This window comes from Natator depressus, chromosome 11, assembly GCF_965152275.1.
Source record: "Natator depressus isolate rNatDep1 chromosome 11, rNatDep2.hap1, whole genome shotgun sequence".
NCBI lineage: Eukaryota > Metazoa > Chordata > Testudines > Cheloniidae > Natator > Natator depressus.
This window is the reverse complement of record NC_134244.1, coordinates 17,108,678-17,134,152: the sequence shown is the minus strand read 5'-3', so window position 1 is coordinate 17,134,152 and position 25,475 is coordinate 17,108,678. Positions and strand designations below refer to the sequence as shown.

General features: G+C 41.7%; 1 protein-coding gene across 2 annotated transcripts; it reads left to right on the top strand.

Moving 5' to 3' along the window:
* Window positions 1-1,137: 1,137 nt before the first annotated feature.
* LYPD1 (LY6/PLAUR domain containing 1) lies at window positions 1,138-25,419 on the top strand. 2 transcript variants are annotated; one of them, XM_074967253.1, is made up of 3 exons: window positions 1,138-1,368; window positions 2,956-3,093; window positions 24,596-25,419. In XM_074967253.1, the coding sequence occupies exons 1-3, from the start codon at window positions 1,269-1,271 to the stop codon at window positions 24,832-24,834; spliced, it is 477 nt and encodes a 158-aa protein (XP_074823354.1). In that variant the 5' UTR covers window positions 1,138-1,268; the 3' UTR covers window positions 24,835-25,419. The 2 variants fall into 2 exon arrangements, with proteins under 2 accessions (XP_074823354.1, XP_074823355.1); XM_074967254.1 differs by lacking the exon at window positions 1,138-1,368 and adding an exon at window positions 1,770-2,067.
* The last annotated feature ends 56 nt before the right edge of the window (window positions 25,420-25,475 follow it).

The following is a 25,475-nucleotide window of genomic DNA, read 5'->3' as shown; positions in this document are numbered from 1 at the left end:
AGCGAGGGCGAGACTAACCCGGACCAACGCCCTTCGGCGGGGGAGTGTCCCTGCAAACAGCACAGAGGCGCCCCTTCCTCCCACACACACGTGGATGGGTTAAGGGCAGCGCGCCGCCCCCTCCGTTAAAACACGGGTTGGGGGGGGGGTAAGGGCAGCGCCTTCTACAGCCGCTTCCCCCAATACACACTAGGGGAGGTTAGCGTTAACCCCCCCTCCCCCTCCCACACACACACTGGGGGGGGTTAGGGTCAGCCCCCCCAACACACAGGTTGGTGGTTAAGGTCAGAGCCCCCCCCCCCCATACACATGCTCGTGGGGGGGCTTAGGGTCAGACCCCACCCAAGACACACAGGTGGGTGGATAAGGTCAGAGCCCCCCCACACACACACACATATATACACACTAAGGGTTACAGTCAGCCCCCCCCCCCGGCCCATACACACACTCCTAGGTAAATTAGGGACCGAGCCCCCCCCCCCCACACACACACACACACTGGTAACCTCCCCCATGCCGGGGGAAGAGTTGGGGGTGAGAAGCTGAAGGTTCGTGACCGCTCCGCCCGGGCAGGGTCGGGGCAGTGCCCGCCCGTCTGTCCCCACGGGTCCCTGCTGTGTGGGGAGCCCTTCGGCCCCTGCCGGCCCGGGAGGTGCGCGCCGGTGAAGGACAGAGCCCTGCCTGCAGACACACACCGGACGGGGGCTCTCCCTACCCTTCCCAGACCGCGTCGGGCTGCAGCGCACGGACAAAGCCCCGCAGCCTGGGATGAGGTTGGGGCAGAGCCCGACTCACCGGCCACTGTGTAGCGGTAGCTCAGCGCCTGAGCCCCCACCGCCTTGGGGAGGGTCTCGGATCGCTAGCGACCCCCCGCCCCATACACCGGGAGCAGGAGAGGGAGCCCCGGGAGAGGGGCGGGTGGGTTAACTTGGGAAGCCCGCCCAGCTTTAGTGCCTGGCCGGAGGGGGGGGGGTGTCTTCCTCCCTCCCCCACCCCCCATGAACTTTCTCCCTTCCCCTTCCCCTTCCCCGAGTGTGCCGGGAGGGGTCCCTCTCCCCTCCCCTGTCACATGGTGCGAGGGAGGGGGGCAGCGGGAGACTTTTCTCTCTCCGACTCTCCCCCAGCGCCGGCCAGTCTCCGCTCCCAACTCCTGGAGGCTGGAGGCAGCGCGCAGCCGGGCGGGCGATGCGGGCTCCCGGAGCTGCTCTCCGCAGCGGTGCGGGGAAGAGGCTCGGCGGCACCGCGCCTCGGCTGCCCGGCTGCTTCTGATGCGCCGCGTCGGGCGCCGTGCAGCCCGGGGCCCCGGCTCCACGAGGATGTGGCTCCTCTTCGGCGCGGCAACTTTCTGGGGATTGGTCCTGGCTCCAGGTAGGAGACGCGGGGCAGCGCGCCCCTGGGGGCCGGGGCAGGGCGCGGCGCCGGCAGCGCCCGGCTCTCGCACCTGCCGCTTCCCGCGCCGCTCTCCCCGCCGGCGCCCGCAGCAGCTCCCCGCTGCCACCCGCTCCCCGCCACTCTGCAAAGTTCGCGCTGCTATTCAACAGCTGCTGGCAGGGCGGCCCCTTCCCCCGGCACTGCGCCCAGCGCTCCCGAGGGGAGCCTCTGCCCAGCCCGTGCCCCGCTTACCGCCCTCCCCCGGGCAATGCACCAGCCCGCCTCCTCTCGCCGGCGGGTGCGCGAGGATCAGCTCAGCTGTGGGTCATCGCTCGCTGAGCGCAGTCTCCAGCCCTGAGCCAGGTCCCTGCGCAGCGCTCGCCTCCCTGTCCCCGCGATCCTAACACTGACTGAGGCCAGCTTCTGTGGGCGATTGCCTGGCGAACAGCATCGCTCAGCTGGGAACAGCTCAGGTCTGGGTCCCTTCTACCAGCCTCCGTCCTGGGAGCAGCGCCGGTGTGAACTGAATCGGCATCGTCAGCCCGGCTCGGGGTCCCCTCTGGCATTTTGCTGCTCCCTGTGAGATGCACAAGGGACCAGCTCTGCCAGCGGTCCCCAGCGAGATGCATAGGGAACAGCCGGGCTCTCTTCGTGCAGCGCCCAGTTCCCTGACATGCCCGGGGACAGCTCCTCTGGGTGACGACGTAGTGGAGAAGTGGCTCACCTCGAGCAGTGCCCGCCCCCCGCCCAGCATGGAGGGCCTGTGACAGTTTCCTGCACTTCGTGTTGGAGAAGGACCTAATTTACATGATAAAAGAGGGAAGCGAAGACGGCTTTGCAGCTGTAATTGTGCATGGCAAAATAGTAATTAAATCATTTGTAATTAATTAGTAGTTAAGTAAACCCGACGGCACAGATAAGAGCTGAAGCGCGTCTGTTAGCCCGGTTACTGTCCCCCAAGCACGGATAGTTCTTATCCCACTGCTTTAAGGGGACTCCAGCGGGGTAGAGTGGGAGCTGAGAGTGCCGGGTCGGTGGGTAAGTGGTATCAATTTTGTTTCAGTCCTGTTCTTCGTACTCTGCCCCCTGCTGGCTGCAGCGTTAATGTTGCTCCCCAGGGAATTCGGATAATTCAAAAAAGTTGAGTGGCTGGCTAGGGATTGCTTCGCTCATGTAGACTCCCCGTTTGTACATAGTTAGCTAATTATAAGAATCTGGGTAATTATGAGGGGAGAGCGATAGCTCAGTGGTTTGAGCATTCGCCTGCTGAACTCAGGGTTGTGAGTTCAATTCTTCAGGGGGCCGTTTGGGATCTGGGGCAAAAATTGGGGATTGGTCCTGCTTTGAGCAGGGGGTTGGACTGGATGTGACCCCCCCCCCCCGCGAGGTCCCTTCCAACCCTGATATTCTATGATCCTATAAGGAGTAGCCTCAGCTAAATGGGCCAGAGTTGTAGACAAATCTTTTGACAAAACCCATATTTTTGCTTTGCTGCTAAATAGATGGAACAACAGAGTGAAGAAAAAATAAGCAGCATTTTTGGCATATGCAGATCTACTCTGAGCAAAACTCTGTCTATTCCAGGAATTGGTCTGCAAATACAGTGTTACCAGTGTGAAGAATTCCAGCTAAATAATGACTGCTCTGCTCCAGAGTTCATTGTGAACTGCACAGTGAATGTTCAAGACATGTGCCAGAAAGAAGTAATGGAAAAAAGTTCTGGTAAGAACTTAATAATTACACTCTTCCAGGTTTATTTGGTATTGTTTGGTGCTCTTAGCTGCATTTGTTCATTTTTCTCTACTATGAATTTTTAGCTTAAGGCATATTATGTTATTACCAAAGGGACTTTATCTCAAATTTATTGTATTTTTCAGATACTTTAGGTTAATAATTTTCCTTTAAAATGGAAAATATTGACACTTACAAGACAAATGTTAATAAAGATGTTAAAATATGATCATATGGTCAAATTTAGTTTCACAGCACTGGAAAATTAATAACAAGTTAGTTTAATCTCATTATAGTTAATTAGATGGGCCTTTCCCAAGAGATGGAGGAAAAGTGCATTAAATTACTAAATTCCTTCTTTTCTTTATTTACTCCAGCAATTCACATAAAGTAAAGGTTGATCGTGTGGGATAAGAAGCTGAGCTATGGGATTTCATCCAGAAGACAGTGAGCAGGGAAAGATATTGGAATTCAAGTGGGCATGGCTGAAAGAATGTATTGGGCATATGGATGTTATCTCTGAAAATTCTTTAGGGGCTCTGTCACTGCTCTAATTAATTTTAGAATACAGTGCACTGCTTTTAGTTTTTTATTCAAAGATCACTAATATTTTCAAGAGGAAGCCAGCCATGTTTGTTCTTTTCTCCCTAAATCATCTCTGGGCTGGGCTGTAAATCAATCCATTACATCAAATACTTCAAGATATTTTTAGAGATTTTGGGGGCAGGTGTTTTGTATGTTAAACTTCAGGACCCATCATAGTCATCTAACTGGATAAAACGTTCCAGCTTTATCAGAGACTTTTGGGTTGAGCTCTGTGATAGAGGAAAAGTGTTTGGCTGTTTGCTATTTCATATAGCCTCCTGCTCCTATCATAGCCTCCACCTGTGATGTTTGCAGGGGTAGAAGGAGCTAGGATAGTACTGGCTCTCAGGAGTTCCTCAAATTAGATGTGATCTGCACACTGAGTGGTGTTTCCAATTGAAAAACTCATCTACAAAAGGCAGGAATCCAGAAGATGTACAAAGATGGGAGTATGTAGTACCACTGATTCGGAGGGAAAGGATCTTGGATGGATATAGTGGCTCACAGCTGAGGGCAACAATTTATACATGCCTGTTGATTAAGGATGGCATATAGGACTGTTTTGGTGTTTATGTAAATAAAGCCACAGCCTGTCTCCTTCCAACAATACCAGATTCCCTCTGTTAATGGGAAATATAAGTATAGCTACAGGACTTGAAATGTAAAATAGTTTCCACATAAACAAAAGTGATTAATACTATTAAAATCTTCTACAGACCTAAATGATATTTACCAAGGTATTTATCAGCAACTCTGATCTTACAGCTAACCATGATTAACGCCCTGCAAATCATGAGAAAGTGGTAAAATTGCCTCTTTAGTAAATAGAGAATGCATTGTTGGCATTTGTCCTCAATACAGATAACACCATACACACAGTACTGCACTTATAGCTACTTTGTAAAGTATTTGGGATTTGTTCTGAACAGACAGAAAGAGATATATACTTAAGGGAAGATTAGTCGCCATTCAGTAAGAGAATTCAACTTTAAAATGTGAACATATTTTGGGTAAAAACACGGTTTTTCTCTTTATTTCAAACATAGTATCTTCTTTCAAGAAAGGAGTATTTACTCAGAGAAGGTGGTGGAGGTTTGAGACAGTTATGGGTTGTGAGGTGCTTTGAACCTATGCATAATTTTAGACAAATATTTGAAATGCAGTTTGAAGGCTTTGCCACATGCACCCCAAATATTCTATAAGCTTTTAAATAGGTTTGAATGAATGATGTGGAGGATCACATAAAATCCTATATAGTCAAATCAGATCCCTCCCAGTAAAACATGTAAATTATCCTAATTTAACTCTTGCCACTTTCTTTCCTTTTATCCCCTTCCCTTTGCACAATATTTTTATTCTAATGTACAATTTCAAACTATAACAGCCTTCAAAGAAACATCTATAATCTTGTTTTCCGGATGAATGTTAGACAAAGAAGTGTTTGCAGTTAGACCTCCTTACACAAGGAATGGTTTACTTAAGTGTATAGGTATCCAAAAGATTTAAGTGGAAGCCACTCACATAGCATGTATGTACAACTGACTTGTTCAGATTAAAAAAATCAGATTAACAACTGAGTTTGCAAACTGGCTGATTAAGCTTTTGTGACTATGTTATATGGAAAATATGAATGATTGTGATTGGGTATTAAAAATATATGGCTGCATAAACTTGTCTTCACCACTACAAAGAAACTGGTTTGCAATAGACTAAATAAAGGTAGAGAAACATTTTTAATGAAATGTTCTTCTATTCTTTTACCTGGGCAATATTACATTGCCTATAATGAAAGTCTCTGGACTGACGTTTGAATTTTCCCATAGATACCTATCATGCAGTGCATAGCAGACTACAGTTCAGTCTTATTTGGCTTTGTTCTGTAAATGCAGTTCTTATTAGTTTTAAGTTAGAGAGTTACAAGTTCCCGTAAAGAAGTAAATTTTATTTTTAAATTAACTATTCCAAATTGAGTGAGATTTGCGGTACAGGTTAAGCTTCTTTCCTATTTCCTCAGTCAGTTCGAGAAAAGGGTGGTAGTAAAGCAAGGAGGATTGAGTAAATCATCTCTTATTGGGGTTTTTTCTTGTTGTTTAAATGTGTGTAAAATAAAATGGCTCATTCTCAAAAATTTCATTTAATAATTCAACATTTATTTTGACAGGCCATTTTAAAACTCAGTTTTATGTGCTTATCATTGAAAACTGAAAAGTATTTCAAATATTGATTTTCATTTTATAATAATATTTGAGTTTGAATTTTTAACCCAGTATATAAAGAATATGCATTTGCATTTGCTTGTCAGTGTGATCTTGTAATTAGTTTTTTCCTCGACTTGATACAGTAAAAGGAGTATAATTTAATTTTTATAGACTAGCCAAATTCTGCCTCTAGTAAAATATAGCTCTGTCAGTAAGCAAAATGTTTCATGTTCTCCTAAACCTTATTTAAAAGTTAAATGCAGTATATTGAGATAAAGTTCATGGTCTGAATCAGTAACCTAATGAACCTTGTCGCCCGTCCTTTGCAACATACATTAATCTAGTTGTCTATTTTGCAGTCAAGGGGGTCACTGATTTACATGCTTGTATACATTATACTCATGAGCATGTAGGCAATGGCTATTTTCTTACATATTTGTTAGTGGTCATTAAGTTTAACAATGACAGTTCAGTGGTTCAATTTTATTTCTATACTAAGCTCTCTCCTCAATAATACAAAGGAGAACTGCAATTCTAAGCTTTATTCATTTATATTGTAAATACTTCTTAAGCCTTACTTTAGTCAAGACAAACCACTCCTGTTTAATTAAGGTAAAGTGAAGCTTAAGCTATGTTTAAAACCTTACTCTACTCAATCAAAGCATTCTCAGAATTTGGGTCTAGAACCAGTTTTCTGAAATGTATTTCATCCCTACACAAGACATTCTAACAATCCTATGTAAAATATGAAATTTTACAAAAATCCAAGTTAAAAAAGCACAGTTATGAGTATCTTGGATTTTCAAAATAGATATTGAAATCATTCATATTTAAATCAGATCAACTTAAGCAGTACCAATCAGATGGTTCCACTAATGTCACAAATGGTCTATTTCCTAATTAAAACAATAATAATAAAAGTGGGATGTATTTGGGAAACAGTTAAGCATGTACCAAGATGGGTGACTATACTGAGCGAATATACCCTCTTCTCCCACCCGCCCCCCAACACACATGTTCTCTTATTATATCAGTTTGTATTACAATAGAACCTAGATAACCCATCCAAAATGTACAGAATTGGAGACCTCATGAAGTAAATGACAAAAATGTTCCAAGTTTCAGTACCATTATTTATGCATTTTTCAAGACTAAGTTTTAGGTAGTAATGGGAGATGGCTTCCAATGGGAGATGCAAAAGAACCATATTTCACTAAAGGGAATGCACTTTGCCAACTAATTACTTAACCTAGTTTTTAAAAAGCATCAATACTTCTCTTCTTTATAGGGAAGAACTGTGAGCTCTGGAGGAGGCACTGAAGCCCATATCAAATACTTTTGGTGCTATAGAAACTAACATAAGGGATAGGTTTTTAAGGTTAGCCTTCTAGTTGAAGAAGCAGCTGATGTTTGCAAGCAGATTACATAGACGAAATGTTTGATGAATGAGAAGCGTTCATTATATTAATTCTATTTGCAACTATTTCAGGAAAACGTTGGTAACTGATTTTTTTTTATTATTATTATTATTTTTTTTTTTTTACTGATTTTTGAGCACTCAATCTACAAAGCTGCTACTTGTCTTTGTTCAAGTGAATACAAGAACAAAGAAACCTAAATGCACGCTTCTCTTCTTTGCACCGAATTAAATGTTTCGGCTATTCATGTGTTTATTATATTTAAATAAAACAAATTCTAAGAAATACAACTTTTCTTCTATTGGTGACGAGTGACCTGACCACCTGGGACTTGATGCAAAACCCACTGAATGCAAGGGGAGTTGGTCTTTCCACTGACTTTGATGGGCTTTGGATCAGGCCCATAGTCTGCAAAAAGATACAGAAATGCAGCAAATACAGAACCCAGTCTATCTCCAAATGGAGAAAACCGTACAACCGTCATCAAAAAATGGTACAAGGCAATTTCTTATCACTATAAATAACGGTGTTTTTAAAAATAGAATAAACCCAGAAAATGAACAGAGTAGAAGGAAACCAAGTGTGACGGGAGAAAAATCAAAGGACAGAGTTGGAAAATGTAAAATTCTTAGACCATCTCAATGCTCAGTAGCTATAACAGGCTATTGAATTTTTAAAACAAGGCTTCATGCTCTTGCTACTTCTCTGTTATGTAGCTTGTAAATCTTTTTTTCACTGTCTCTGTTACACCATTCACCTAGTATCTGCATTAGAAATGCCGCTTGGAAAAAGGCAAAAAGTTTTGCAATAGGCATTCCAAAAAAAGTTTCTAAAAACTAATTTTCTCTAGATAGCAAGATGAGGTTATTTATAAAGTTTCCCTGTAAATGAAGTCACCTACAACCTCATCAATTCAATACATCTGCAATAAAAGGTTCTCTTTTTTTTTTTTTTTTTTTTTTTTTCAATTTACAGTGGCATTTCCCATGCATGCACTTGTATAGAATACTGCAGTATAATTAAAGCAGTTCCTGTAATTGTACTTAAAGTAGTGCCTAGGAACATGATAATCATTTCACTGGTGAATTTTAATTGCTGTTTCTAAGGATCTTCATGATACTGATTTCCAACTCCCTCCTTTTATGAAGCAGAGGGAAGCAGATGTTAAATTTCTACCACAACTAGTCCTACATTAACACCTTCACCTCTGATTCCTTTGCTGCCACATTCAAGTTGCACCATATATGTCGTTCTTAAGGGCTAAACAAGTATATACTCCTCTCCTGCATATGCATAACTGTCACAACCTCAGGGGTTCCCCTGGGGAAGGCAGATCAGCACTGCATGTTGCTAACGCTGTTGCAAGCATCGCAAAGCATTTTGGGGAGGGTCAAAAGTGTGAGTGGGGAGTAGAAGATTCATTTTCAGGCTACAAGAGGCCAAAGAGGGAAGGAGAAAAAAAGCAGAGAATGGGTTAACTCAACACTGCAGCTAGCAAGCTCAGTCCGATGATAAGAGCTGGCCCCAGTCCAAGGTCACGGCGCTAGATGAAAAATTATCTCACCCAGCCACAGCCAGCCATGAGAAAGAAAAAGTACACTGAACCAGGGCTGCAGAGATGGAAAACACAGGCGAGACAATGGGGGGGGGAGCAGAGCTTCGCGTCCCTGGAGCTGTTGTGTTTTGGTAAAGCGAAGAAGACCACAGAAAGCCGGTTTGGACTGGCACAAGAGCACCAGAAACAGAGGTCACGGAATGGAACACCCCCAAAGGAACCCAGGACTTAAAACCCTCCTGAGAGCTGGAGTAATTCGGAGATCATAGCGGACCCCGGGACGACCTGGGCCCAGGACAGAACTCCTGGTCACCCTTCCTTCTCTTCTGCTCACGTTACACCCAGGCTTGGCCAGCCTCAGGTAGAACATGTGTGAGTATGAAAGTGGGTTAGGGCTTGGGGCACTAACACTTTCTTCCTTCCTCTGAGTGATGTGGGGAGCATCCATCACTCTCCGCTGTTGTTTTATTATTTTATCGATAAACTTAAAATTTAAGCACTTGGTGTGTTACATCATCTCCTCCCTTAATGATCCTGTGGCCTCAGCCTGATCACCTGACGCCTCAGGCAGATTGACAGATTTCTGTTACCGCATAACTCCCATTGACTCAAGCAGCAGTTACACATTGGCATCAAGGGGAGAGTGTGCCCTGCGTACATTTATTGACAAAAGATTACCATAGCCAACAAAGTTTAACACCTTCAGAATCTCTCTAGACATTATGGCTTTATAGATAATAGCTATAAATCTTCTTTAACTTCATCTTTATCACTTAAAAATTTACAGAAAGGAATATGTACCAATTCCTGCAGTGGTTTCAGGGTGTGTGGGTTGTTTTTTCTGTTGTGGTGTTTTTTTTTTGTTTGTTTTTTTAAGAACAATGTCAAAAGTGATTAAAGTCTTTTTGTTTTAATAACTCAGTGGAGTTGGGAATGAAGAGATGCACATATTATCTATTTTGATCATTTTCAAAACTAATATAACACTTAAGACAATATATTTTATTAGTATTTTTCAAAGTGTATAAAGTAACTTAGTGCATGACATTGTTAGCAAATAGCATCTTGTTCTGCACTGTTAGATGCTGAACAGAATCAAAGCATAGTAACCAATATTCACAACACCTGGATGCTTTTTGTTGGGGTGTGAATAAAAGCTTGCATATGAATAAAAGAATTATAGTATATGTCATTAACTTTCACTATATGCTGTAAACTTCGAGGGGTGTATATATTACCATTCAGAAACTGTTTTCAGATGCCAAAGCTGTAGGGCATGTTCTCTTATTAATAAATCGCTTTCTATCAGTTGCCTACAACACTACAAAACAAGCAGGAGATAAACTGAATTAAGTGCATTAGATAAGGTGAAACCATGGAGAGTTTATAATAAATTGCTTTGTGCGTGTGTGTTTTAAATACAGTAAAGTAATGGTGGAGCTAGTTGTGGACTTCAAGTAGTTGATGACTTGAAAACCATGAAAAGGATCCAAACGCAAAAGTGATGAAGTGTTGTATTATTTTAAGGAGGTTGTGATATCTGGTCCAGTGAATTTCATTTCTCACAGGACATGGACAATAGCTTTTTATGTTTTTCTATTTCTGGGCTTGTCTGAAAAATATGTACAATGATAGGATATGGTGCCCATAGGCTGGTATCTCTGAACTCTGTCCCTTATCGAGTACCATATTGTGCCCCACATTTCACATATAAATGAATCTGAATTTCAAAAACAATTTCCAGTGACCTGCCCAGATTTTTCTCTAACTCCTGGGGAGCTAAACACAAGCAAGTATATTTAATGACAACAATATAGTTATTTTCATTTTATAGCAGGGGCATCCGTTGACAAAATTGAGAGTAATCACAAATGCTGCATCCATAGTACGTGGCGTTCTAATGATGGTATTACCAGTGACACTTTCAATGTGAACTTAAAAATCATTTTAAAACCCCCAAACCAATGGCCTCATCCTGGTCACATTGAAGTCAAGGACAGCAGGATCGGGTTCTAAAGTGTTAAATATCCAAAATCAATAGCAGAATATATATTTAGATTTAAACCATAAATATATACATTAAACAACAAAATACTAATAAATTAGGTCCTTCTTTATTCCATCAAGACTTGAATGTAGGTTTCTGTGTTAAACTTGCAAGAGCTGACGACGTTAGCCCCAGTCCTGCAAATATGTATACTGGCAAATAGCTGTACACATGCAAATAGACGCACTGAACTCAATAAGGCTCTTGAAAAATATGTGGACTATTCACATGCGTAAAGTTATTTGTGTGTAAATGTTTGCAGGATTGGGGCCATTTAACACTCCAAATAGCATAAGGACTATGGCTCCCTAATTCATTTCAGGGAATTACTACTATAATCAATACCTGCAAGTAAAATACTAAAGTCTGATGCTGAAAGGTCAGAAGCCTGAGTAAATGTCCAGTACTGGAAACTGGAATACATTTTGATCTCAATATCCATGACAGTTCCCTACCATGTAGAAAGAAAGGACAGCTGACGACTGCACAAGCCAACTGTACTTGAAAAGTTGTACAATTTACTACTTTACTGCTAGTGCACAGCAAATTGTAAAGATGAAATAGATACAACAGCAGAAAATAAAAGGTTAAGATTGGAAAATGAAAGCTGAGGTTTGACTGGAATGCAATTGTTTTTAATCCATACTTGGCATTTACTAAAAAAAAAAAAAAAATCTGTCTGGTAATACAGAAAAACCAGATGCTGCTCTTAGACTTTGCTAATCAATGCATATTTTTAGTAGTTTAATGCCTCACTTGTGCTTTGTGAAGCTGCAAGCAATAGGATGGATTTTCCTGGGTCATTATTTAAAACAATATTAACAAGCCTGTTTTGCTTTAGACTTCCAGTGCCATAATTGGAAGGCACAATTTGATGCCATGTTCTTCTACAGTATTGTAAAATAAATCACAGTAATCCAGTCCCTTGTTCACTGTATCCAGCAATTATCCTGTTTTCATCTAAGAACATTTTCAGCCCTACATGACATGGTCATGGCAGAAAGGTCAGAAAGCAGGTAATCAAGCATCTTTTTTAAAAAAGACGTGTTGTTCAAAACCACCTATTACTGTATTTGCCCAAAGGATTTAAAAACCAAGGCCGTGATTAAACGAATTTTTTAAATTGTTGCTGCAATCATTCTAAGCATAAATTGAAATTGTATATGAAGAACTATTTAGTGCTTGTCTACACCCGGAGTTATTCAGGACGCAGTCAAGAATAAGTCTGGAATGAGTGTCCACACTTGGAGTTATTCAGAAATAGCTATTGCTCTTTAAATTCATACCCTGCCTTAATCCAAATTAACACTCAAGTCATGCAAGCCCTTAGGAAGAAAACACTAAGATAATGGATGTAGTTTTCATAACTATACTACACTATCTCAGAATCTAATTGTAATGGATATACTTGCTCCTTAATATATTTATAGGGTCCAATTCTGGAATCCTTACGAGTGTAATGAAAGGGGGGATGCAGGGCCTTCGTTCTAAAGCATAGGTCTTGGCGATAGAAGAGTTGAGTTCTGTCTCTGGTTATGCTGCAGACTTCAGATCATTTAACCTCATGCCTCAGGTGCCTCCTTATAAATTGAGGATCACAATTAAATATAGTGAAGATTAATTAGACGTTTATTAAATCACTTTGAGATTCTCTCATGAAAGGTAGTACATAAGTACAATTGTTATTAAAATGTAATTAACTTCCGTGTGAGTTTTGAGAGAGTAGGGACAGCAAAATTAGTCTAAAATGAAACAGCACAATTTAAAGAGCCTGTGTGTAAAATTAAAAGCATGTCCAGTTTTCATCTCTTCCAAGCAGGTTATTCTTTATTAGAAACAAAACAAGAGCACAGGTTTGAGTCTTTTATATGAAGTTATTGTAACAACTTCAGCTTCTTGAATATTAGTCTAGTTGCACATAAGCAAGTTTTGAATACATGATTTCTTTTTCAAAGCATAATGCAAGGAAACATTCCTTTTCCACCTGCAAGATGCGTCACATTCTAATACGTGTAGGACCTTATTGGATCAAATATTCATAAAGACTTTTTCTATAAATCGGAGAGCAAAATCCCAAAAAGACTTGTGGCATCAAATCACTGCATAATGAATCCTGTGAACAAATACTAGATAAACAGGGATGCTTATGTGACTGATGCCTGCTGGGTGTGGTGTTCTGTCCTCTTCCAGTGGCACTTAAACCACCTAGAGAGTAATGAGTCTGCTACAGCCTTTACTAAGTGGCATGTGGCTTTTAGCTCATGCAGCAGAGAATCATGCACTAAGCTTCAGAGATCCCAGGTTCGATCGCTCCTGCTGACGACCAGGGTTTGTCGGTGTTACACTTAGCTTTACAATCTAGTGAGTGGAGGAAAAGGTGCATGTCAAAGCCACTTAGTCTGTTGCAAAGGCTGTCCTAGTTAATCTGTACCAGATCCTCCACTAGAACAAGATAATCCTATACCCTAATCCTTTTGTGGCTTTGCAGTCTGTTTTTGACCATCTGTGGATGTATCAAAAAATCTGAACTCAAGTCCTATATTTCAAATTAAATATGATTTTTGATAAATGATATACATCAAAGATTATATTTAATTATTCTGGCATTACAAGAAGGGTGGGATTCACAAGGAGGGGGTGCATGGCTGAGTGTTGCTATGCCTATTTATAGGTTCTCTGCCATCGAGTGGGATTCACCACCCTGACTTAGGTGACCAGGGTCCCTATACAATGCATGGGGAGAGTTAGGTGTCTAAAAAAAGAGATTCACAGAAGTCAGCACACTGAGCAGGGAGCTGCCTAAACCCAGCCCTCAAAGGATCTTGGATGCCTAACTCCCCCCACTCGAAAGTCACAGTCATGGACTGTGTCCTGGCGTTCAGGGCCTAAGCCAGGTCGGCCTTTTTTCAAGAACCATTCCGGCAGTAGGGCCTTCATACCCATTGGGCCTGCAGGTAGAGCACTTACTTAGGATATGGTGATGGGCTCCCCTAATACCTAGTGCAAATCTGCATTCTACTTGAGCAAAGCAGGGACCTGAAGACAGTCTCCTAGTGAGTGCTATGGCTAGTGTGGGCAGGGTCTTGCCTGTGGAAGTTGTTTCACTTTACATACATTACTTAAATGGTCATTAGGTCAGAGCGGGACATTGACTCCATAGCCCAATGGTTAGGGCACTTAGCTAGGCTACGGAAGACCAATATTTACTGCAATAATTACTCAAGAGTTGTATATTCTGAAATGCAGCAGACACTAGGCTGAAATGCAGGAGCTGTTTAGCAGGGCTCACACAATGTAGGGCAAGAACTAAAGAATACCATATATACAGTTAAAACTGCAGAGAAAGTGTAGGTAGAAAGACAAGACATCAAGTCTGAGTGCTTCAAAAAAGCATGACCGTACAGATTTCCCAAGACCCCCAAAATTAAAAAATTCAGAGGAACAAGAGGTGAGGCCATTTAGGAGGCTGGTATAACAAAGGTGATAGAAGAATGCTTTATCAACTTGTATACACTGTGTTAAATCTTGTCTTTATGAACAAATGCAATAACATCCAAGACAGACTTAATTAATCATGAATGTGTATCATTAAAGTGAGGCTAATTATTATTACCGGTTTCACACAGTGTGTGCGCGTGCAGCTGATTCAGATGAGCTTGACTGAAACAGTAACTAATTTACAGCCTTTTTGGTAAGCACCAAATGCAAGAATATGGCAGCAACTTTCCATATGTTGCTTCCTTGTCTCTCGTCTTCTTTACAAAAGCCTATTGGAGGAATAGTTATCTCGGGCCATGGAGAAGTTCTTATACTATACTATTTGATAGCCCAGCAATCAGAAACATTATGATGCAAAACATGAATTGGAATGATAGAAATGTCTCTTTTAGGACATATTTAATTTAATCTAGGGCCATTTCATCTTTGTTTAATTTTGTTTTTAGGCCACATTCCCAAAGGGACTTAAGGCCACAAACTCCCACTTCAGGTGCCTAAGACCAGTGTTTAGTCACCACTGGCATTTACAAACCCCTCACTCAGCTGCCATCTAAGTCTGGATGTATCAGTTCCTGCATAAATTCTCTAAGTACCAAAAATGTTTCCTGTAAAAGTGCCTTAGGTGCCTAGATTCCAGCCGCTGGGCATGCACACTGCATCTTAGACAGGTGCCTGCATACCTAACTATTGCCTAAGCCCCTGCAGGATTCTCAAATTAGGCATTACCATGCAGCACCTGATCAGGTAGGTGTGCTCAGTGCCTGCCTAACTCTGCGTAGAACAGCCTTCTTGCTGGGGAAGGAGGGAAAGAGCAGCTCCTGTATACCCATCAGCCTAGTGGTTACAGCATTCATCTAGGAGACCCCAGTTTCAGTCTTTCTTCTGTCTAATGAGCCAGGATTTAAACATGGGTGCTCTAACCACTGGACTATAGTTATTTTACGCTTCCTCTCTCTGGCCCAATGGCTATTTAATTATTTATAACCATGGAACAGCTTCAGCCAGAGAGCTCCACATCAGATTAGCCCGTAGTCCAATGGTTAGGGCACTCACCTGAGTGATGGATGCCCCTTTTCATCAGGCAGAAGGGGAAATTGAATCAGGGTCTCTTACATAGAATCATAGAATATCAGGGTTGGAAAGGACCTCAGGAGGTCATCTAGTCCAACGCCCTGCTCAAAGCAGGACCAATCCCAAACTAAATCATCCCAGCCTGAGCTTTGTCAAGCCTGACCTTAAAAACTTCTAAGGAAGGAGATTCCACCACCTCCCTAGGTAATGCATTCCAGTGTTTCACCACCCGCCTAGTGAAAAAGTTTTTCCTAATATCCACCCTAAACCTCCCCCACTGCAACTTGAGACCATTACTCCTTGTTCTGTCTTCTGATACCACTGAGAACAGTCTAGATCCATCCTCTCTGGAACCCCCTTTCAGATAGTTGAAAGCAGCTATCAAATCCCCCCTCATTCTTCTCTTCCGCAGACTAAACAATCCCAGTTCCCTCAACCTCTCCTCATAACTCTCGTGTTCCAGTCCCCTAATCATTGTTATTGCACTCTGATGGACATTTTCCAATTTTTCCACATCCTTCTTGCAGTGTGGGGCCCAAAACTGGACACAGTACTCCAGATGAGGCCTCACCAATGTCGAATAGAGGGGAACGATCACATCCCTCGATCTGCTGGCAATGACCCTACTTATACATCCCAAAATGCCATTGGTGTTCTTGGCAACAACAGCGCACCGTTGACTCATATCCAGCTTCTTGTCCACTGTAACCCCTAGGTCCTTTTCTGCAGAACTGCTGCCTAGCCATTCGGTCCGTAGTCTGTAGCGGTGCATGAGATTCTTCCATCCTAAGTGCAGGACTCTGCACTTGTCCTTGTTGAACCTCCTCAGATTTCTTTTGGCCCAATCCTCTAATTTGTCTAGGTCCCTCTGTATCCTATCCCTACCCTCCAGCGTATCTACCTCTCCTCCCAGTTTAGTGTCATCTGCAAACTTGCTGAGGGTGCAATCTACACCATCCTCCAGATCATTTATGAAGATATTGAACAAAACCGGCCCGAGGACCGACCCTTGGGGCACTCCGCTTGATACCGGCTGCCAGCTAGACATGGAGCCATTGATCACCACCCGTTGAGCCCGACAATCTAGTCAACTTTCTATCCACCTTATAGTCCGTTCATCCCGCCCATACTTCTTTAACTTGCTGGCAAGAATACTGTGGGAGACCATGTCAAAAGCTTTGCTAAAGTCAAGGAACAACACGTCCACTGCTTTCCCCTCATCCACAGAGCCAGTTATCTCATCATAGAAGGCAATTAGATTAGTCATGCATGACTTGCCCTTGGTGAATCCATGCTGACTGTTCCTGATCACTTTCCTCTCCTCTAAGTGCTTCAGAATTGATTCCTTGAGGACCTGCTCCATGATTTTTCCAGGAACTGAGGTGAGGTTGACTGGCCTGTAGTTCCCAGGATCCTCCATCTTCCCTTTTTTAAAAGATGGGCACTACATTAGCCTTTTTCCAGTCGTCCAGGACTTCCCCCGATTGCCACGAGTTTTCAAAGATAATGGCCAATGGCTCTGCAATCACATCCACCAACTCCTTTAGCACTCTCGGGTGCAGCGCATCCGGCCCCGTGGACTTGTGCTCGTCCAGCTTTTCTAAATAGTCCCGAATCACTTCTTTCTCCATAGAGGGCTGGTCGCCTCCTCCCCATGCTATGTTGCCCCGTGCAGTAGTCTGGGAGCGGACCTTGTTCGTGAAGGCAGAGACAAAAAAAAGCATTGAGTACATTAGCTTTTTCCACATCCTCTGTCACTAGGTTGCCTCCCTCACTCAGTAAGGGGCCCACACTTTCCTTGACTTTCTTCTTGTTGCTAATAGACCTGAAGAAACCCTTCTTGTTACTCTTAGCATCTCATCCCATGAGAGTGTCCTAATCACTTCTAATGAGCATCCAGCCCAGATTTAGGCATCTAATTCCCTTTGAGGGGCAGGGCTCATGACACACCCCTCTCCTTGGCATTTGCTACTGACAGTGGGCTCTATTACTCTATTGGCTAGTTTAGGCAACTCCTAGCTCAGCATGCTGTGTTTTGTGGACCCCATTTTGAGGTGTCTAATTCTCCCCACACAGTGTAGAGGGCACATGGGCCCCTAACTCAGGGTTTGTGCATTCCACTGGTATCAGCACACCTGAAAGTTAGGAATTGCTTTGCTTAATCCCCTTTGTGAATCTAACACTTTGTTTCTTGAAACCGTTCTGAATCATTGCTATTCAGTAGGCTAATATGAACACACGTTTGGGCCCAATTGTGCTCTCAGAATGCTGTGTGGTGGTAGAATGCTGGATTGTTTTAAATTCAATGTTGTAACTGGTCTTCTTCTATACTTGAATGGTTCCCAATTTTTGGTTGTCCTGTTGCTACTTTCTTTTATTGTGTATGAGCTTTTCTTTATGCTGTGACTGAGCTGGTCTGCCATAAGCTCTTTAGGCAGGAGCCTTACCTTCTATTATGTATCAAAAGCACTAGCATATTCTGGGCAGTGCCAGACAAATAAATATAAGAAAGGTACATTAAAGGCCCACAGAAACTAGTGATACAGCAAAGAACAAGACATAGAAAGCTTCCTTCTGTGCTCCTGCAGATGCGAAGTACTTTTTGTTATGCTGGCTTGTGTTTGATAGTTTATTTTTAATATAATAGCGGTACTAAAAAAATGCCTCCACAGAGCTGGAATATACTGTATTTTTTGCTCTATGTTGCTCACTGTGTGCTTCATATGCAGCATATGAAGTCCTTAGGGTAGACATGTTTTGCTTACCTTATTTTGCGGCAAGAAAAGTAGCATCTTTACTCATAGTCATAAAATGTGGTCGTGCAGCTACTGTGGTATGATAGGCATTCATTTATTTCAGTGATAGGAGAGACAGTCCAATTTATGCAATGTAGTTAGGCTAAGATGTGTATAGGGCATGAAATAGCCTCCCTGTGAAAATTCCCATTGCTGTATGAAAGGACGACAGGAACACCATGCTCTAGAGACCAGAAGAAGATTGCATTACCACATATGGCACTCCATGATTGCCAAAACCCCCAACTAGTTCATAGTCTACTATATGAATGGTATATGCAACACTGATGTATGCAAAGGTTTGTTTGAATGGGTTTTCCCCTCTACATTTTATTGTGTTGTTGGACCTGGAAACTAACCTTTCTGGAGGAGGGTTATAATTTTTCCTTGAATCAAAGTTTGGAGGCAATCATTTGTTCTATATTCATTCTACTACCTCAAGAAACCAGGACCAAAGAGGTATGAGCTAGTCTTCTATAATAACCATCTCTAAGATTTCTGTGATTCAGGGCTTCATTGCTTTTGCCCCACTTGAACCAAAAAGGTGTGGGGAAATAAGAGTCGTATTTGACTAGAAGTTGAGCAAGAAGAAAGTAAATCGCCTCGATTGGCATCAGCTTTTCCTATTTTTCAGCCTACTTGCTTATCTTTATTGTACCTTGTGAAGAAGGATTACAGCATGCCAACCACAGTAAAAACCTTTTTCCATGTAAGTTGAGTTGCTACCTGACAACTCCTAGAGTCATCTTGAAAATGCAGATAATTTCTATGAAACAGGTCCTTTGAACGCAGATCCATCTGTACTTTGTTTATAAAAAGATATCTTGGATGTGGAGAGTTCTAAGAAAGCCAAAGAACTGCCACAAACCCAACTATAAGAATGCTGCACAGTTTTAATTATCTAAAGAAGAATCTGAGTCTAATTCAGATTACTGCTACTGCAGCTGGAAATGGGAATAAACACTCATTGGGGAATGGAATTTTCTATTGGAAGAAACAATCATGAAGACACTACAAGAGATGAATGTTACAATGAGGTTTTATTGCCAGTCAGATGATTCATTCTACTTAAGCATGAATGTGTTCCATCTGTGCATGAAACTACAGTACTAGAGTTTAAAATTCCACCTTCCCTGCAGGAATTTAGGGTTTGTTTTTACAGGAACTCTATTATGCAACTGAATTCATGCTGGAGATAAGAAAGCCATTGATGGCAGTTGAAATTAAGGCTGTAGGCGTATATGATCATCATGATTGAGGTCTTCAGAGTTCCCTGGTGAAAATCAGGATGCTTCCATTTGAGGCTATGAACAAACTGTTCACAGTAATGAACATAGTCCTTCAGTTAAAGCAACACGACTTGGAGGCTCTGTCACATCAGATACCTAAACCATAAATCACTGTGGATGCAAATCACACGAAATGGGGAGAACCATCTCAGTCAAAGAAAAATGCTCAGCAGCGAAAGAAAAACTGTATATAAACAGAACAAAATCATGCACCTCTGTTACTAACATTCTAGAAGCTTAATAGTTAGGCAGGGAAAAATCAGCTTCAATGTTCTTGACATGTTCTAAATAGAGATGATTGGATGAGCCAGAAGCCTGCAGAGGAGGAAGAGGACTCATCACCAAGGTCTGATCTTCTGGAATAGAAATGGGAAACACTCAGCATGGTTGTTCTCATTTAACTCTTACACAAAAGCAGTGATTTCTCAAGAACTAGAGAAAATTAGCTCTAGCAATGGCCATGCAAGTAGCAAGGCTGGGACAGGGCTTTTGCCCTTCAAATGCTGGAGAATAAATTTGGACAAAGCAACCCAGACATTGGGATGCCAGCATCATGAACCTATCGGGGTAACACTGTTAGAGCTCCTGGACCGGAATAATCTATTTCCAGGGTCACCCGCATGCAAACTTTGACATCAGTTTGTGAAAGGAAAAAAAGCCCTTGTTAACAAAGTTTACCCAAAATAAGGTGGATGAACGTCTGTCCTTAAGGTAAGATACCATGGTAGCATCAATAGTCAAAGATGAACCCAACATAGTGGGTGAAATCTTGGCTCCAAGCAGGTCATTGATTTAATTAAGATCAGGATAAGAAGATAAGAATTTTCTGTAGATAACTCTATATTGGCGTCGATTCTGAAAGTTCCACAACACTAGAACAGTACCAGTTTTGGGGCAACATGCAGGGAATTGATTAAAATAAGACCAACAGCTGTTTTTCCTCTCTAAGCAATATTGCTGAGCGTAGGAAATAATTTCCCCCAGGGCACAAACCAAATAGACTGTGCACTGGGGGAGGTTCACAGCAAGTCGGGGGGGAAGATGGCTTTGTTCTGCCGTAGCTATTACTGCCTAAGGTCTCTACTAGACCGTAGAACTAGTGCACTGCTCTCTTCCCCCCATTCAAAGGGGATTTAGCCAGTGGACCTACATATCATAGCTGGCTTTCCACAAGCCACACCCCCACCTCTTTGGCCTCCTCCCCAAACTTCTGCTTTCCTAGTGCTCGGCCTCAAGGAGCCCTTGTTGGGCTGTGATTCATGGTGTACGTGGGCACATAATTCTTCCAGTGAATCCTCATATCCTTATCTCAGCTCACCTAAGAAGGAACTTCCCCACAACTATTAGTGACCCACCCACAAGGGCCGGGATTTAGAGAGGGTTAAAGATGTAGGCATGTAATTTTAAAACTATGCTTAATTCCTTTCAAGTCAGTGGAAGTTAAGTATGTACTTTAAGTATCACTTAAGTGCTTTCCTGTCAGCTAATTTGGTGTGGCCTGCGTTGTGCAGGAGATCAGACTAGATGATCATAATGGTCCCTTCTGACCTTAGTATCTATGAATCTATACATAAAGGTTTATGCTTCAGAACTGTACATTATGGTTAGCACAAAAGCTTAATAATGAGCATTCTGTCATTATAGTATTACTGAGGGGGCCTTGGGTAGGCAAGACTAAGCAACATCCCAGAGACACAGCTTTGACATCTTCAGTTTCTGTGCTGGGAAGCAGCATGGTCAACTCCATAGGAGACCTGAATTTTAACCCTAACTGTCACTGACCTGCTCTGTGAACCTTAGCATGACACTTCACCTCTCTGTGGATCATCTGGAAAGTGGGGATGCTGATACTTACTTGCCTTTATAAAGTGCTTTGAGTTTTACCGACTAATGCATAATATTTAAAAAAAAACCTCTTAGAAGTAGGGCGGTCAAGTGATTAAAAAAATTAATTGTGATTAATTGCACTGTTAAATAATAGAATACCACTTATATAAATATTTTTGAATGTTTTCTACATTTTCAAATATATTGATTTCAATTACAACACAGAATACAAATTGTACAGTGCTCACTTTATATTTTTTTATTACAAGTATTTGCACTGTAAAAATAGTATTTTTCAATTCACCTAATACAAGTACTGTATTGCAATCTTTGTCATGAAAGTTGAACCTACAAATATAGAATTATGTACAGAAAGACTGCATTCAAAAACAAAACAATGTAAAAATTTTAGAGCCTGCAAGTCTACTCAGTCCTATTTCTTGTTCAGCCAATTGCTAAGGCCTGGGCTACACTGGGGGCGGGGTTCGAACTAAGATACACAAGTTCAGCTACGCTATTCACATAGCTGAAGTTGAAGCATCTTAGTTCAACTTATCTGGCTGTACTCAGGGTGGTGAGTCAACAGCGGCAGCTCCCCCATCAACTCCGCTTACTCCTCCTGCTGAGGTGGACTACAGGCGTCGATTTGGAGATCGATTTATCGCATCTAGACAAGACACGATAAATCAATCCCTGATAGATAGATCACTACCTGCCGATCCGGTCGGTAGTCAAGACGTACCCTAAGACAAAACAAGTTTGTTTACAATTGCAGGAGATAATGCTGCCCTCTTCTTGTTTATGTCACCTGAAAGGGAGAACAGGCATTTGCATGGCACTGTTGTAGCTGGCATCGCAAGATATTTACATGCCAGATGCGCTAAAGACTCATACGTCCCTTCATGCTTCAACCCCCACTCCAGGGGACGTGCGCACATGCTGATGACGGGTTCTGCTCGATAACAATCCAAAGCAGTGCAGACCAACGCAAGTTCGTTTTCATTATCCGAGTCAGATGCTACCAGCGAAAGGTTGATTTTCTTTTTTGGTGATTCGGGTTCTGTAGTTTCCGCATTGAAGTATTGGTCTTTTAAGACTTCTGAAAGCATGCTCCACACCTCGTCCCTCTCAGATTTTGGAAGGCACTTCAGATGCTTAAACCTTGGGTCCAGTGCTGTAGCTATCTTTAGAAATCTCACATTGGTACCTTCTTTGTGTTTTGTCAAATCTGCAGTGAACGTGTTCTTAAAACGAACAACATGTACTGGGTCATCATCAGAGACTATTATAACATGAAATATACGGCAGAATGTGGGTAAAACCAAGCAGGGGATATACAATTCTCCCCCAAGGAGTTCAGTGACAAATTTAATTAATGCATTTTTTTTTTTTTACGAGTGTCATCAGTATGGAAGCATGTCCTCTGGAATGGTGACCGAAGCATGAAGGGGCATATGGATGTTTAGCAATGCCAGCAATGAAAGTGTCATGCAAATGCCTTTTCTCACTTTCTGGTGACATTGTAAATAAGAAGTGGGCAGCATTATCTCTTGTAAATGGAAACAAACTTGTTTGTCTTAGCGATTGGCTGAACAAGAAGTAGGACTGAGTGGACTTGTAGGCTCTGAAGTTTTACATTGTTTTGTTTTTGAGTGCAGCTATGTAACAAAAAAATCTACATTTGTAAGTTGCACTTTCACGACAAAGAGATTGCACTACAGTACTTGTATGAGGTGAAAAATACTATTTCTTTTATCATTTTTACAGTGCAATATTTGTAATAAAAAAATAATATTCACTTTGATTTCAATTACAACACAGAATACAATATATATGAAAATGTTGAAAAACATCCAAAATATTTAATAAATTTCAGTTGGTATTTTATTGTTTAACAGTGCAATTAAAACTGCGATTAATCACAATTAATTTTTTTGAGTTAATCACGTGAGTTAACTGCGATTAATCAACAGCCCTACTTAGAAGCCAACACACTATACTGGTGGGCATGTTATTTCAGAGTAAAGAAACTAAGAGGTAAGCAGTTGAATGCGCGTTCAGGGCATTTTCTTCTTTGGCTAGGGCATCCCCTTTCCTCTCAGACAGGCAGTCTTGGCCTATTAGCGTGAACATAAAAATCAAAAGGTTATGGGTGGGATTTTAAAAAGCACTCATCAGTGGCCTCACTTTGTTCCTACTGACATGAGCACTTTTTAAAATCCTACTCATGATATCTATAGAGGAATGAGGTTTTTATTAATCTTGAATACATGTAACACTTACTGAGCATTTACTATACTTCCACCCCTTCCTCTCCCTAATCTTCCCCCAGGTAAATTGGGCAAAAAAATAAAAAAACCAAGGATTCACGGCTGTATTATGTGCCCTATCTAAATTTCTGTCATATCACATAAAGGAAAGACCCTTGAAGTATTGAGTGGTAATAACTGTTTATTTTACAACCTTATAAAATTTTTAAAATATAGGATTGTGTGCATTAGAATGCAGAGTGCACTGCGTTTTATTCAGTTAAAAACAGTTCGAGATACTAGCTTTTAAAGGAACACCTTCAACTTTAAAAAAAGAATTTCTCTTCAAATTGTTTTTACCCTCTCCTAATACAACAACTAGAACTGAACAACATTAGAGAAATCTATTTGTTGGTTTTCCTTGTGTATTGAACAGTGCTTTGTGTTTAGTCATTTCCCCCTCCCAAAGTCAATCACTTACCCATCTTTGTACATTTTTTCCCCACAAAGCAACAAGCAAAAGCAACATTTTTAAAACATTGGGAAAAAAAAAAAAGTAATTCTAAAGCTACAAAAATTGTGCCGGAGGACTCAGGCCAGTAAAGTATCTGAAACTCGAGTGCCTTTTGAAATTGACTAGATTTCCTTTTCAAACCTTTTAACAGGCACTCCATCGGATTACATTTTTGGTTGTAAAATGTATGGCTTTACAATGCATATTGTGTATTTTACAACATTAAAACAAATCTAAAACAATGGCTGAGATTTTCATAGCAATGCAGGGATTTTAGTCACACATCTGTTATTCTAACTTATGGAAGTGATGAGACTAAATCCCCAATATTGATTTGAAAATTTTAACCAGCATTCCCAACTGTCCGTCAGAATCTTCAAACAGGATTCTAACATACACCAAAAGCATGTTCATATTAAGCTAAGTAACTTTTGTTCTGTGTCACAGGAATCCTCTATCGCAAGTCCTGCGCATCCTCAGCAGCCTGTCTCATAGCCTCTGCTGGATACCAGTCTTTCTGCTCCCCAGGGAAAATGAACTCTGTTTGTATCAGCTGCTGCAATACTCCACTCTGCAATGGACCCCGGCCCAAAAAGAGGGGGAATTCTGGCACAGTGCCCAAGGCAGGCATATTAACTACTATTTTGCTCTTAAAATTGGCTCTTTTATCATCAGTGCATTGCTAAACTTAAAGGATTTTTTTTTGTCCTGGCATTATTTGTTCCATATCCCCATATCCCACTTTCTTCAAAGACACTACTGTTCTTTTGCTGCCACCCTGCTAAAGAAGAGTTTGGTCCAAGAACCATCTTCCTCTCCCTGTTTTTTTTCCTTTTGGTCAGCAAGTAATAAATTCAGTTGTCTGATTGAATTTCTAGTGTGCACTTTAAAAAACGAATGGCACACAAACTCATGCTCCATTTGTGTAACTGGAAACAAGTCCATCAGAAACAGCACTTAAAGAAGGTATAGTTGATTGTTCAGTTTCTAGATCCGCAGTTATTTTAATTTCCATGTTATGTTTATTGCTAATCATCTAACTTTGCCTTACACGGAGTCACATTTCATGTTCATGAAGGCCATTCTGTGCAGCTGGACTGGACTCTAAATTAGTCTCCAGTGGCATTATTTCCAAGTTGGTCTCCGGTGATTCAAGATTCAATTTCGGTGGACTGTAGTCAGGTTTGGTCTCATTCTGAAAAGTACTTAAGAAAACAGGGCTCTTTCTAGAAGAATTGCGCTTAGATGAAAGGAAGATCAATGGACGCATAAAATGGCCAGTGCTGGTTCGAGAATTCAAATTGGCTCGCAGAAGCTTCTGTTTATT

Excerpts from the sequence above, each read along its gene's own strand:
- LYPD1 (XM_074967254.1), top strand. The coding sequence starts at position 1,956 with ATGCACAAGGGACCAGCTCTGCCAGCGGTCCCCAGCGAGATGCATAGG. Across the intron at positions 2,068-2,955 it reads CCCGGGGACAGCTCCTCTGG|GAATTGGTCTGCAAATACAG; the intron begins GTGACGACGTAG and ends TGTCTATTCCAG. Across the intron at positions 3,094-24,595 it reads AGTAATGGAAAAAAGTTCTG|GAATCCTCTATCGCAAGTCC; the intron begins GTAAGAACTTAA and ends TCTGTGTCACAG.